This window comes from Protomyctophum parallelum (assembly GCF_964188405.1).
Source record: "Protomyctophum parallelum genome assembly, chromosome: 11".
Taxonomy (NCBI): Eukaryota; Metazoa; Chordata; class Actinopteri; order Myctophiformes; family Myctophidae; genus Protomyctophum; species Protomyctophum parallelum.
Window position 1 is genome coordinate 4,857,549 of NC_139707.1, and position 12,520 is coordinate 4,870,068.

The 12,520-nt window shown below is 42.3% G+C and overlaps 1 protein-coding gene across 4 annotated transcripts in view; it reads left to right on the plus strand.

The window, feature by feature from the left end:
• The first annotated feature begins 1,039 nt into the window (after positions 1-1,039).
• Positions 1,040-12,520, plus strand: part of LOC310867363 (1-phosphatidylinositol 4,5-bisphosphate phosphodiesterase delta-4-like) — a 39,626-nt gene continuing 28,145 nt past the window's right edge. The window contains exons 1-6 of one of the 4 annotated variants that reach the window (XM_083777367.1): positions 1,040-1,389; positions 6,714-6,758; positions 6,990-7,085; positions 7,290-7,448; positions 10,667-10,895; positions 11,688-11,817. In XM_083777367.1, the coding sequence (XP_083633493.1) occupies positions 6,746-6,758; positions 6,990-7,085; positions 7,290-7,448; positions 10,667-10,895; positions 11,688-11,817 (627 nt within the window). In that variant the 5' untranslated portion in view covers positions 1,040-1,389; positions 6,714-6,745. Of the gene's footprint in view, positions 1,390-5,117; positions 5,278-6,713; positions 6,759-6,989; positions 7,086-7,289; positions 7,449-10,666; positions 10,896-11,687; positions 11,818-12,520 lie in introns of those variants that run through there. The other 3 variants (XM_083777365.1, XM_083777366.1, XM_083777368.1) reach the window with 3 other exon arrangements.

Consider the following 12,520-nt stretch of genomic DNA (forward strand, 5'->3'; position numbering starts at 1 on the left):
GACTGTGTGGACTCAGCAAATACTGTTAGTGGACAGCATTTAGCATTTAGGCTTGTTTAACCCAAAATGTATAATGCAGAAAAATGTGAATACCTTCCACATGCTCTATCAATCATTTGACCAAACACCACCATAGCTCCATATCAATGTGTGCCATGAAAGCCAATGTGGACTCGTGAAGGAATTCCATGTATTGAATTTATATGAATTGAATTATGTCCCAGCCTTTATGTTTGCAATGCACATGGAGCAAATGAAGAACAAAAACATAATAATCTATCTAAATTATTTGGCACATAGGCTATGACATAGCCATGCACGTTCTAGTGTTATTGATCAGCATTGATTGGTCTCCCCACTTAATGTAGATAAACACACTGCACTATATATGCTCAGATATTCAACCAGACATTTAAAGCAGAAACTAAATTGACACAGAATGGTATCCTAGTGTCAAGCAGCATAACATATAATGCCAGACATGATTGATTTTCTTTTCCCTTGTTTTGTTTCCTCTCTTCATGCCTACTTAATTATTTTCCTCAAGTGCAAATGTCTTTTGTAAGTTTTTTTTAAATTCAGATCATATAAATTATGCATCATGCAAAGTATTAACAGATTACAATAACCTACACCTCCCTCCAACCCTGTTGGAAACGCATGTATACACATGTAATAAAACCCTCATATAATATGACAACTGCATATCAACGTAGCACAGACGAAACAAAAATAAAACAAATACACACATATAAAGTACCTATATGTATTATGTACATGAGTGCAGTCCTCTTGTGTAATCTGGTCTAATACATAATACACAGAGATTCTGCTTGAGGCACTGCCCTTCGAGCAACAAGGGAGAGTGGAGAATCCAGTTGGATCAGAGCAGAGAGGCGGTGCAATTATTTGAAGGCAGAGCCAGGGAGGTTGCAGGGAATAGGGATGGCAGTACTGTGGGAGTGTGGGTGTGGCCATACAGCAGAGGAAGGAAGGAAGGCTGGGAGGGGGGGGGGGGGGAGGAGTGTACCAGCATGCAGCAATGTTGACTGGGAGTCAAGTTTCCCTGTCCCAGCCTGGTGGGGTGGAGAGAGGCTGAGCCAGATTTTCCTTTGGACGCTCCCAGTCTCTTAAGGCTTCGTGCTGGGATTGCAGTCCCCAGGCATTACTCCCAATGTCTGGAGCTCAGCATAGGACCAACCATACATACACCAGCGCAGCATATTACACACCACTCCGGACCACCTTGTAGGCCAGCCTAAACAGGGTGGTACCACCCCCAGTCATTCTGAGGCACTCTCTGGGAGAGCTCTCTATCACAGCATAGCCTTCTCTGGAAATCTTTGCAACACTTCCATGCTCAGACATAGTAAGATCCCTTCGTTTTTGGTAAGTACGACTCTTTCCCCTTTAAAAAATACAAAGTTTGGGTTTGAATCTTTGAAGTTTTAGCAGTGATTCATTGACGACCTTTGTGTTTCTTCTGTTGATGGGGTAGTGCTGGCTGTTTTGATTCTGTCTCATATTTCACTCTCTGGTTCCAATTAGCTGAAAGCAAAGCTTGCTTGCTTCCTAGGGCTGGATCATCATCATTCTTATGATACTTGAGTTTATTGGACCAGTGGGCAATAGGGGCATGCTACTTTATGTTTGGGTTTGTGTGCACAAAGAAATAGCCTTGGTTAAGAACAAGGGAACCATAACATACTCACATCACATCACCAAACAGTAAATGCAACATTCCATACCGGTCCGTGCAACATAGAAATGAATGAAAACATACAGTGTTACAAATGCAAGCCACTCCTGATGACTTACTTGTCTATTCTGTGATACATACATGCACGCGAGTGTGTGTGTGTGTGTGTGTCCAGTATGTAGCCCTGCGTGACTCATCTCCCCCAAAGCAAGTGTCCAGGAGCATTCATCATTGTCCTCAAAATAACTCTGAAAGCATATGATCTGTCCAGAGGAGCAGGGTGTGTTTAATTTATCTAGTGCATAACCAAATTATTGCCCAAGAAACAAAATAGCCTCACTCCACTCCACTGTCTGACACTTTCACCTGACTGAAAGACACCAAATAGAAAAGCATGATATACTTAAAAGAAGAGAGAATATAAAGGGAGGGGTGATGGAAAACGGTGGTGGGCTAGCCGCAGTTGTGGTGTTAGAACAAAACACAAAGATGATGAATGTGTTCCCTTCCCTCTATCATTCCTCACTGGCATAGCAGAGCATAGCAGTTGCATAGCTCTGGAAACATTTTGTAATTCTCACTTTGTGTGTGTGTGTGTGTGTGTGTGTGTGTGTGTGTGTGTGTGTGTGTGTGTGTGTGTGTGTGTGTGTGGAGAGGGGTGGGGGGGGGGGCTGTAAGGAGTGAGGGTTATCAGAGGTTATTGGGAACACCCCCCAGAACCCCCCCCCCCCCACACACACACACACACACACACACAACCATACATACACAGGCGTTCATTAGATTATACGGCCATCCGTTTGGACAATAAAAGGAAAAAGATTGCTGCGAGACAGGAACTCATGGAGACAGGCTTCACAGGCCACAGGAAGACTTTCTTTTCAGGATTTCATTGTTATTCATCCACAAAACCTTTTTCAGATAGCTACAGTTGACCATGATAGCCAAACCTTTTTCAGATAGCTGCAGTTGACCATGATAGCCAAACCTTTTTCAGATAGCTACAGTTGACCATGATAGCCAAACCTTTTTCAGATAGCTGCAGTTGACCATGATAGCCAAACCTTTTTCAGATAGCTGCAGTTGACCATGATAGCCAAACCTTTTTCAGATAGCTGCAGTTGACCATGATAGCCAAATCTATGTTGTGGTTATCATTCAAAGCAAAGCAAAGTTCTTTGTTTACCCAGGGAAGTGGACTAAGCTCAAGATGTTTGTTTACAGCCACACCCTGCTCATAGAACATTTCATGGTAGGGGTTCAATGCCTTGCTCAAGGGCACTTCAGCAGTGGTAATTTTAACGTGCCGGTCCGGGGATTCGAACTGGCGACCTTCCGGTATCAAGACCGCTCCGCAAACCGTTCGGCCACCGCTGCCTCAGATAGATGCAGTTGACCATGATAGCCAAATCTAGGTTGTGGTTATCATTTTCCACTTGAGTTATGCATGTTCCTGAGAAGTGTTTCCATACTGGGTGGACTGGCCACAGGACGTACCGGTCATATTACCGCCCGGTGGGCCGCGACTGTAGGGGGGGGCGCTCAAGTTATGATGATTAAAAAATAAATAAATAAAATTGACAGGCCGGCAAAGTGACAAATAAACCCTCTTCTATCTTAAATCCTTTTGCCAGAATTCTTGTGAGAGCAACAAAGGGTTGTAGAGTTGTCTGTTGGTGTGTATCATTTATGTTGTTCTGTAAAAGTGGTGGTATTAGGGCTTGTTTGTTTGTGTGTGCCTCGACGGAGCGGGCGGTAGAGTTTCTACTATCTGTGCGCTGGTTGTGGTGGGCCGGTCTGGGCCAAATTCGCCCGAAAATGACCAGGCCGAATTTTTGTCCCAGTCCAGTCCTGTTCCATAGAGATAATTCAGTATTATGTTCTAAAATGCCACGGTCCTATTAGATCAGCTGGGAAACAATACTTTCTATATTTGGCTAGCTATGATAAAGAATAAAGGTACAGAATGTTGCAACACTCATGCTATTACAATATACATTATTTGGGATATAACCTGTTGAATAAATCACTTGCATTTACTCAAATGTTAATCCATGAAAAGTAAAAATGCAACCAATTGTCTTAAACTTAAGCCCAGTTCACTTGACTTGAGGGGGCTCTGTATTTTATTTGGTCTGCTCTTTGACTTCCCTCCAAAATTGCTTCGTAGTCAATCAATCTACAAGCTCGAAGTCGCAGCAACACTGCAGGTTGTGGCTGCTATTTAATTCTCTCTCTCTTTTTTTTAGCAAATATATAAAGAGAAATACAATCAAGACCATTATTTCCTAGTAAAATGTATTATAACAGGTTCAGCTAAATTGAGATCATTAGCCTGTCCAACATCGTCGGATACAGTACCTAAACTTGATTATTCTGCATTTTTCTGTTGGATTTATGGTTTGAAACAGGGTCTACTGATTGTCTGTGGTTTTCTTCAGTGATTCAGCAAACTGACCACATCAGATGCCAAAAACATCACCAAACACAAATGCAACGTTCCATATCGTACAACATAGAAATGAATGAAAGGATCCAGTTTTACAACCGCAATTAAGCCTGCTGGCTTTATTGGCCTACTTGTTTATTCTGAATATATAGGCTACTGTACATTAATCAAACCAGCCCAGTGGCCTTGTGGTTAGAGTGTCCGCCCTGAGACTGGGAGGTTGGGGTTCAATCCTCGGCAGGGTCATACCAAAGACTCTAAAAATGGGACCCAGTGCCTCCCTGATGGACACTCAGCATCAAGGGTTGGATTGGATGTCCCTGCGACATAGCGTCATGTCCAGGGGATGTACTTGTACATCAAGCTGCCTCACTCTACAGAAACAGGAGATAGGCTCCTGCTATGAGGCAAGGCTGTCTGTCTGCCTTGCACATTTTCTCCTCTGTATGGTATAAAATATACATCAGCTACTTACTTTACATTAATCAATGTGATGTATATGTGCACGTGTGTGTGTGTGTGTGTGTGTGTGTGCATTCGTGGCTGCACACACACACACACACACACACACACACACACACGTCACACACAGGGAGAGAGAGAGGGAGGGAGGGAGGGAGATACTTTATATCTTGGCTGTATGTGCAGCAAATTTCTAGCAAATTCTAGGCAAATTCATAGATTTACACCATGTGATTTATTGCTGCCAGCAATAAATCACATAAATGTAAATCTATGACTTTGCCTAGAACACCAAACTGAATTCCCGTACCAGCAGGGAAAACCATGTGTGTGAGATCTGAAAGTGAAAGTTATACATGTATATGTGGCACTCATGACTCTGTCATGAGCAAGCCAAGCGAGTCAGTGAACCCCTAATTGAACTCAGTTGAAGTCTAGTGTCAGCCTATCAGGCTACTTTTGCATCATGGCTGCTAGCTTTATCGGTGAAGGTATTATTACAGTCTGTGTGTATTAATTACACAGAGTCGGCTACTAATGATTTCTGATCTAGTGGGTGGGTGAGCTGCAGACGAATTCATTTAGTTGGAACTTGGCAGAGACGCGGACGGAGAATAAAGCCAAGAGATAGCCCGAATGCATGTTTGTTTTTTATTTATTCTTTCAGGTGGGTAAATGTCATTATGTCACCTTCATATTCTGTAAGTATAGCCTTTAATACAGGCTGAATGTGCACCGGATAGGCATAATTTGAGGATACCGTTAGCCTAACTAAGGGACGCAAGTCATTATTATGCTAACGTTTAACGTTAGCTTCACAGGGATTTAAGCATAATAATAGTAGCCTAATAATAATAATAATAATAATATAATACAAATAATAAAATACTAATAAAAGATAATAATAAAATAACAATAGTACCGGGTAGCTATGTGTAAGGTTTTAATGACTATAGGGGTCGTATGTTGTGGAGTTGATGTGCTGACTGTATGGTGCGTGCTGCTGACTCACTGACAGATTCTTCTGAGATTCAGGTAGTCTACTGTAGAAGTCAGACACAACGCGTCGTAGCATATTATTCATGCATCGCAACGTGAGCTTCGGCGAGCGGAGCGACACCGTCGTACGGCGAAGTAGCTATTGGCCTACGTTACTGAATATAATTTATTAGCCCTGAAACATGACTGCCATGATGATTATCATGGCAGTCATGCAGAAACGTTGCCCTTTGCCCTGTCCCGCGTTGTTTAATAAAAAGCATTTTTGTCCGAGCTCCCCGGCTACTTTTTTCAAACGGGGTTCGTTTGGGAAATTCACTGTTGCACACCGGGAGCGCACTCCCTATTAGTCTGTATTGGCAGGGCGGTCAGCGTACCTATATCGAACACACCGAGTGCCACCCTCCTCCCGACCGATAGGGGCGCGTAGTTGAAAGCCAATGGCAAAATAACACCTCGGATAAAAATGCTTTTTATTAAACAACGCGGGATGCAGAAATTCTAATCGCTGGAGCTGCAACTAACTAACACCCGTGGGACAAATTGTGAGTACTTTATATTCTCGTATGAATACGAGAGTCATGAACCATGGCTAATAATTTATAGGCATATATCCAAGTACATTGTTAACATGCTGTTACTGACTGTAGATCAGGGTTGATCACACACAGCTGGTGCCTTAGAGTTAGAATTGATCAGTTATCATTATATTTCAGTACTCTACAGTATAGCCTAGTAGCCTACACCAATTAAGAAGAGTCAAGACCAATTAAGTCTCTTCACCAAGATAATTGACGCTGGCCTCATGAATGATCCCCTTAATCCCATGCCATGGCATGGGATTAAGGGTTTAAGTATTTTAAACCCGTTTTATGGAAACTGTTATTCTCTGACATATTGTATTACAGGGGGAAAACTGGGAAATATTGACATATTTACATACCGTTTATAGGCCTATAAGGTGCTATAACAATGTAATTCAGGGGTGCAGTGGATGAAAACCACTGGCGTATTATCTGAACAAATGCATGCCATACGCTGAATTCAGAGCGGAAAAAGCATCCTAATATTAGAACATTTTCCTTTTTCTTTCTTTTTTGGCAGCAAATTCCGTTTGGCACAAGTGAAGGATAGCGATGAATCCTTCAGGTGAGTAGGCCTGAATCCTATATATTCAAATATTCCTATTATTGATTCAAACTGAATTATCAGATGACAGTTTATAGGCTAGGTGCAGAGGAACTGTAACAGATTACTGTTGTGAAGATCGAGTGTGCACTGTCTGTATAGTGTAGGCTATATACAGCAATATACCATATTGAAATAAAAGGCTGTTGTTTAGGCATCTTCTTTTTTTTTCCTTTCGGCTGTTCCCTTTAGGGGTCGCCACAGCGAATCTTCTGCCTCCATCTCACCCTGTCCTCTGCCTCCTCTTACTTGTTGGATTCCAGACAAACATGGATTGTACAGACCAAAGTGATTTAAAACTTCAGTTAATCAGATGACATCTGATTAACATATTGCACCATAAAGTGTTTAATGAGTTGCTGATTGCAACGCAGTGAATCATATCTTAAGCAAATTGTATTCACTTACATGTTCATTTTTGTGACATGCAATGTTCTGTGGTGATTGATTGATTAATTGATTGATTGATTCATTGTTTAACTGACTGCCCAGGTCTCCAAGATGATGAAGACCTCAGGGTGATGATGGCGGGCTCGACGCTGAGGAAGGTCAAGTCACGTTCCTGGAAGAAGCAGAGACATTTCCGTCTCCTTGAGGATAGGGCGACTATCTGGTACAAGTCCAGATGGGCAGGAAGGGGCCACTCCACATGTGAGTAGTATACAGCACTGTGTTTCTTTTGTAATATATATATTTTTGATAGATACACAGTAAGTCGACAGGAATTCGGGAGAGAGATGGGGGGGAAGACACTGGTGTAAAGTTACTAAGTAGTTATATTTACTACAGTCCAATACTACCAGTAAGACGCCTGAGGGCGAGACACGCTCCATATATGGCCAGTGCATGCGCAGAAAAGATCGTCGGGATCGAACCAACACACTGTCAGACTGGATTGCCAGCCTTGGTGCCTGGATTGCTAGGCCGGCCCAGGCCATTTGTGTTTATCTTGTATTCTGCTGTTCTGCAGTAATTACATATTGACCACTCATAACACAATACATCTCCCTGGCCAAGGTGGCTGGCGTAGCTGCCTTGGCACCTATAGGCTTCTAATGCCACCTGACAGCGTGTCGCCAGTTCGACTACCGATCCCGACAAACCTTTGCTGCATTTCACTCCCCATCTCTCTCTCCCCATTTCCTATCATTCTACTATCTCTATCAATAAAGGCGGAAGAATCACTCACTATATTATCAAAATGGATCAAGTATCCGCAAATCTAATCTAATATAATACATCCATATCCTTCCGCTTATCCGGAATCAGTTGATGGAGGTAACAGTTCCAAAAGACAATCCCAGACTTCCCTTTAATATCGTCTCATACTTTTCAGGATTTCAATAAAAAAAATAGGAAAAGTAGCAGATCTACAAGATCAAAGCTTGTACTGTAGATAGATCTGCTACTTTTGATGCTTTTGTGTGACGCTGTAGTATTATCTTGTAGGGCATTCATTTAAGAAGAAATTTCTGCCTGACAGCAACAATATAGTACATTTGGTCATACTCTATATTGTAAACATAAACCAGGCACTTGTGGCCTGGGGTTGTTTATTGAGGGAAACCACTAATGCTCAGGAGATAGTGTGTTAATCACATACAATACACACTGCAGGGCCGGCGCTATAGTCGACAATGTTGGCGGGCGAGTGTGTTATGTGGACGCACGCGCGTAGTGATTTCTTAAAAAAAAAATATTGTTTTACTGACAGCAGCTGAAGTCCTTGTCTCTCTGTCTATCAGTCCCTCCCGGTACACACAACGCCACTGACCACTGTCAAAGAGAGATCTGCATGGGATCAGGGAGCACTTATAACACAATTAAAGAATATAATGACACAGACACAATTCAGACTTAGTATTCAAATACTGGAACAAGCCCTGTGCATTACAATGGAACACACAGCCTGCCTCAACACAATTCAAGGTGACTCTGTTTATTCCAAACCTCCTCGACACCACTGGCCACTTTCTTAACCCATTCTGACCTGAGATCAGATTCATACGAGGTTTCCGCCGGACACACACTGGTCTGATGAACCCATTCTGACCTGAGATCAGATTAAAAAAATGACAGTCGTTCTTCGATTTTTTTCAAAAATAGCAGACCTACAAGCTCGTATCGCGCCACTCGGTGGCGCGATATGAGCTTGTAGATCTGCTATTTTTCAATAGCTAAAGCATAACATGATGCCAACACCAAAATGGGTGCCCGGTCAGAATGGGTTAAAGGGATTGTGACATTAAAAAAAAGGTTTTGGAATTGTTCTTGGTTTTTTTTAGGTTTTCTAATCTCAATTGCACCCAAAAAATATGAACTTTTAACATTCAGTAGATTTTCTGTGATCTGGGGTTTTCTGGCTCAAACAGGTGCTCTGATTTGCCGGCAGTAAGTGACATCACTTACTGCAAATCCCATATATGTCAATTGGATTTGCCGGATTTTGAAAATGAATGTCATAAAACCTTTAACATGCTGAGGAAGGCTTGATGATGCCGAAACGCTGTTAATTAAAATAAAATGGTTTTAGTTTTTTTGACCAGAGGGGTTGAGATGGTCCAGTTGAGGCGGGGGGGGGGGGCCTGTATACACAAATGCTTATTTAGACACAATAGATCAGGAGAACTTAAGACAGCGTTAGAGCAAGGCAGCAACTGTGACAGCCATGTCACAGTTCCATGAGTTCCTTCAGCAGCCAAATGGCCATTCAGGCCTGAGGATGACAGCTCAGAGAGCAGTGGCAGAAATAAATATATTCCCTGAATATACACTATGCAGTACACATAATCAAACATACACATAGATATAATACACATCATGTACATTGGAATATATATAAAGTAAACAATGCACAACTTCTCTGTTACTACAACAGGCATTAACTACAATACCCAGAATGCAATTCACCAAAGTGCCTTGCGCAGACCGCACGCACGCACAATGCTAATCATTACTATGGCTCAGAGTCCGTATGTTTATACTGACGTGACTCTTTATGGACGTTCAAAACACCACCACGCAACAACACAGCCTACAGGACTTCTCCACCACCCACCACGCTACAGTCCACAACCAATAGGGCTGAGCCCGATTGGCAGGACTGTCACGGACCGGGTCTTGGCTTGGGGCGGGCTACACACACACACACAACACACTCATTCCTTCATGTCCATGGACCATGACTATCCTACTTTTATAAACAATTTTGCTGTATAATTACCTACAGTAAGCATATCGGCTCTATTTTCGTCCATAGACCCCTTATCTACTTTGCCTAGTTTTTTATTACCATTTTGAAAAACATTTTTGAATAGTTAAAATAGCCAATCTACATTGACACGTGAGCTTGTTGATTGGCTATTTTAAAAATTCAAAAATGTTTTTCAAAATAATAAAAAAGGCAAAGTAGTTTAGAGATAAGGGGTTTTGCATGGACGAAAATAAAGCCCATTTCACCATAATAATTATAACTAAATAACCGTATTCCTAAATCAACTGCTATCGCTGACATCGGCACTGACAATGATATTTCATTTTGAATATCAACTAAATCGGAGTGTTATACTCAATTAGCAAGCACAAAAGATGAAAATATCAATCATCTTTTGTGCTTGCTAATTTATATATATATTTATCCCATTCTGACCGGGCACCCATTTTGGTGTCGGCATCATGTTATGCTTGTAGGTCTGCTATTTTTGAAAAATCGAAGAGCGACTGACATTTCTAGAATCTGATCTCAGGTCAGAATGGGTTAATCAGACCAGTGTGTGTCCAGTGGAAACCTCGTATGAATCTGATCTCAGGTCAGAATGGGTTATATATATATTTGAGGAGCACTGATCTATATCTATCTTTGCTCTCAGTCTCTGTGAGCGATGTGGAGGCGGTGCGGGAGGGCCACCAGTCAGAGCTGCTGACGAGCATCGCCGAGGAGTTCCCTGCAGAGCGCTGCTTCACCCTGGTGTTCCACGGCCGCCAGGGGAACCTGGACCTGGTGGCTGACTCGCCCCAGGAGGCACGGGCCTGGGTCCATGGCATGCGCAAGCTGATCCACAAGGCCGAAAACATGGACGAGAAAGAGAGGCTCGACCAGTATCCTTCCAGTTGTTGTGTTCAGCATGTGTTCCTCCCCCGATAAGTGCAGTGGGTTTCATTCAGGGGCCTGTTCTCGATGGATTGATTGAATTTATTGTTAGAGATTACAGTAAGTGGAGAAGTCACAAATACAAAAAATACAGAAGATAAATAAATGCATAGTACGTTTTGCAGAGCCGGTACGGAAAGGATTTAGGTTATTAATTGTGTAGGGAGTGGGGTCAATGTGGGGGTGGAGTTTGTTTTCGTCAGGGTATGGGTGGACTCCACTGGTTTGATTTTTGTGTTGCTGTGGTGACTGTTTTCATGCAGCAAAACAGAAGGTGATGAAAATATTGACACTCACTGTACAAGATCATGCTGAGAGTATAATAGTAATACCATGTCTAACGCTAAAAAAATGTATCATGCTGTTTAGGCTTATACCATTTAGACCTGAGACCGATTCTAAAAAAACTCCTTCTAAATCCAGACCTAAGTTTTCTGAAAAACTTCAAATATATTCTACAAGCTCACAACATGTCACATCGTGAGTTCGTCACATGCTGTGAGCTTGTACATCTTCTATTTTTGCTATTTTTGTTCGCCAACTCAGCGTATGAGTAGCACGGCTTTGGTACGGCAAGTCGGCTCTAGCGCAATATAACAGGGACAGACTCCCACGAGTTACCGACTGATACCGACAATAAGCCACCCCGAGCCCTGACCCACTTACAGTACTTGAGACGATTCAAAATCCAGGATAGACAATTGAAGCACACATTGGAGTTGACCTTAGCCACACGTCAGGTGGGTGGGGGACTGGTTTCAGAAGGCTGACAAGAACAAAGATGGGCGGATGAACTTCAAGGAGGTGCGGACACTGCTCAAGATGATGAACACCGACATGGAGGAGAGCCACGCTTTGCACCTCTTCACGGTAAGCTCTGCACCTCTTCACGGTAAGCTCTGCACCTCTTAAGCGCACCCGGTGTGGGTGTACGGTGGGGTAAGCTCCCCACACCCAATCTTTGCTCCTCACACCCAATCTCTTTGCACATCTTCACTGTAAGCTCCTCTTCATGGCAAGCTCCTCTTCATGGTAAGCTCCTCTTCACGGTAAGCTCCTCTTCACGGTAAGCTCCTCTTCACGGTAAGCTCCTCTTCACGGTAAGCTCCTCTTCACGGTAAGCTCCTCTTCACGGTAAGCACCTCGTCACGGTAAGCTCCTCACACCCAATCCTTTTGGCAGTGGTGGAAAAGGTATCAATACTGCAATGGTGAAATACATCCGCAAGTAAAAGTTTGGAATTCAAAATGTACTTTTGTAAATAGCAGATCTACAAGCTCACAATGCTGTGTCTTAAAACAGGCTTTTTTAATATATATTATATAAATAAATAAATATCCTTTTAGAGTAAAATAATAAAGCAAATTCACCAGAATAAAAACACAGTCTTTAAACAGACTAGAGTCGACATTGTTTTTTTGGAGATCTTCTATTTTCAAATAGTGTTTATATGTTTTATATAGTTAATCAAAATCTACAAAGTAACTAGTAACTAAAGTACAAATACCTAAAAGATTACTGTACTTAAGTACAATACTTAAGTAAATGTACTTGTTGCTTTCCACCACACCCA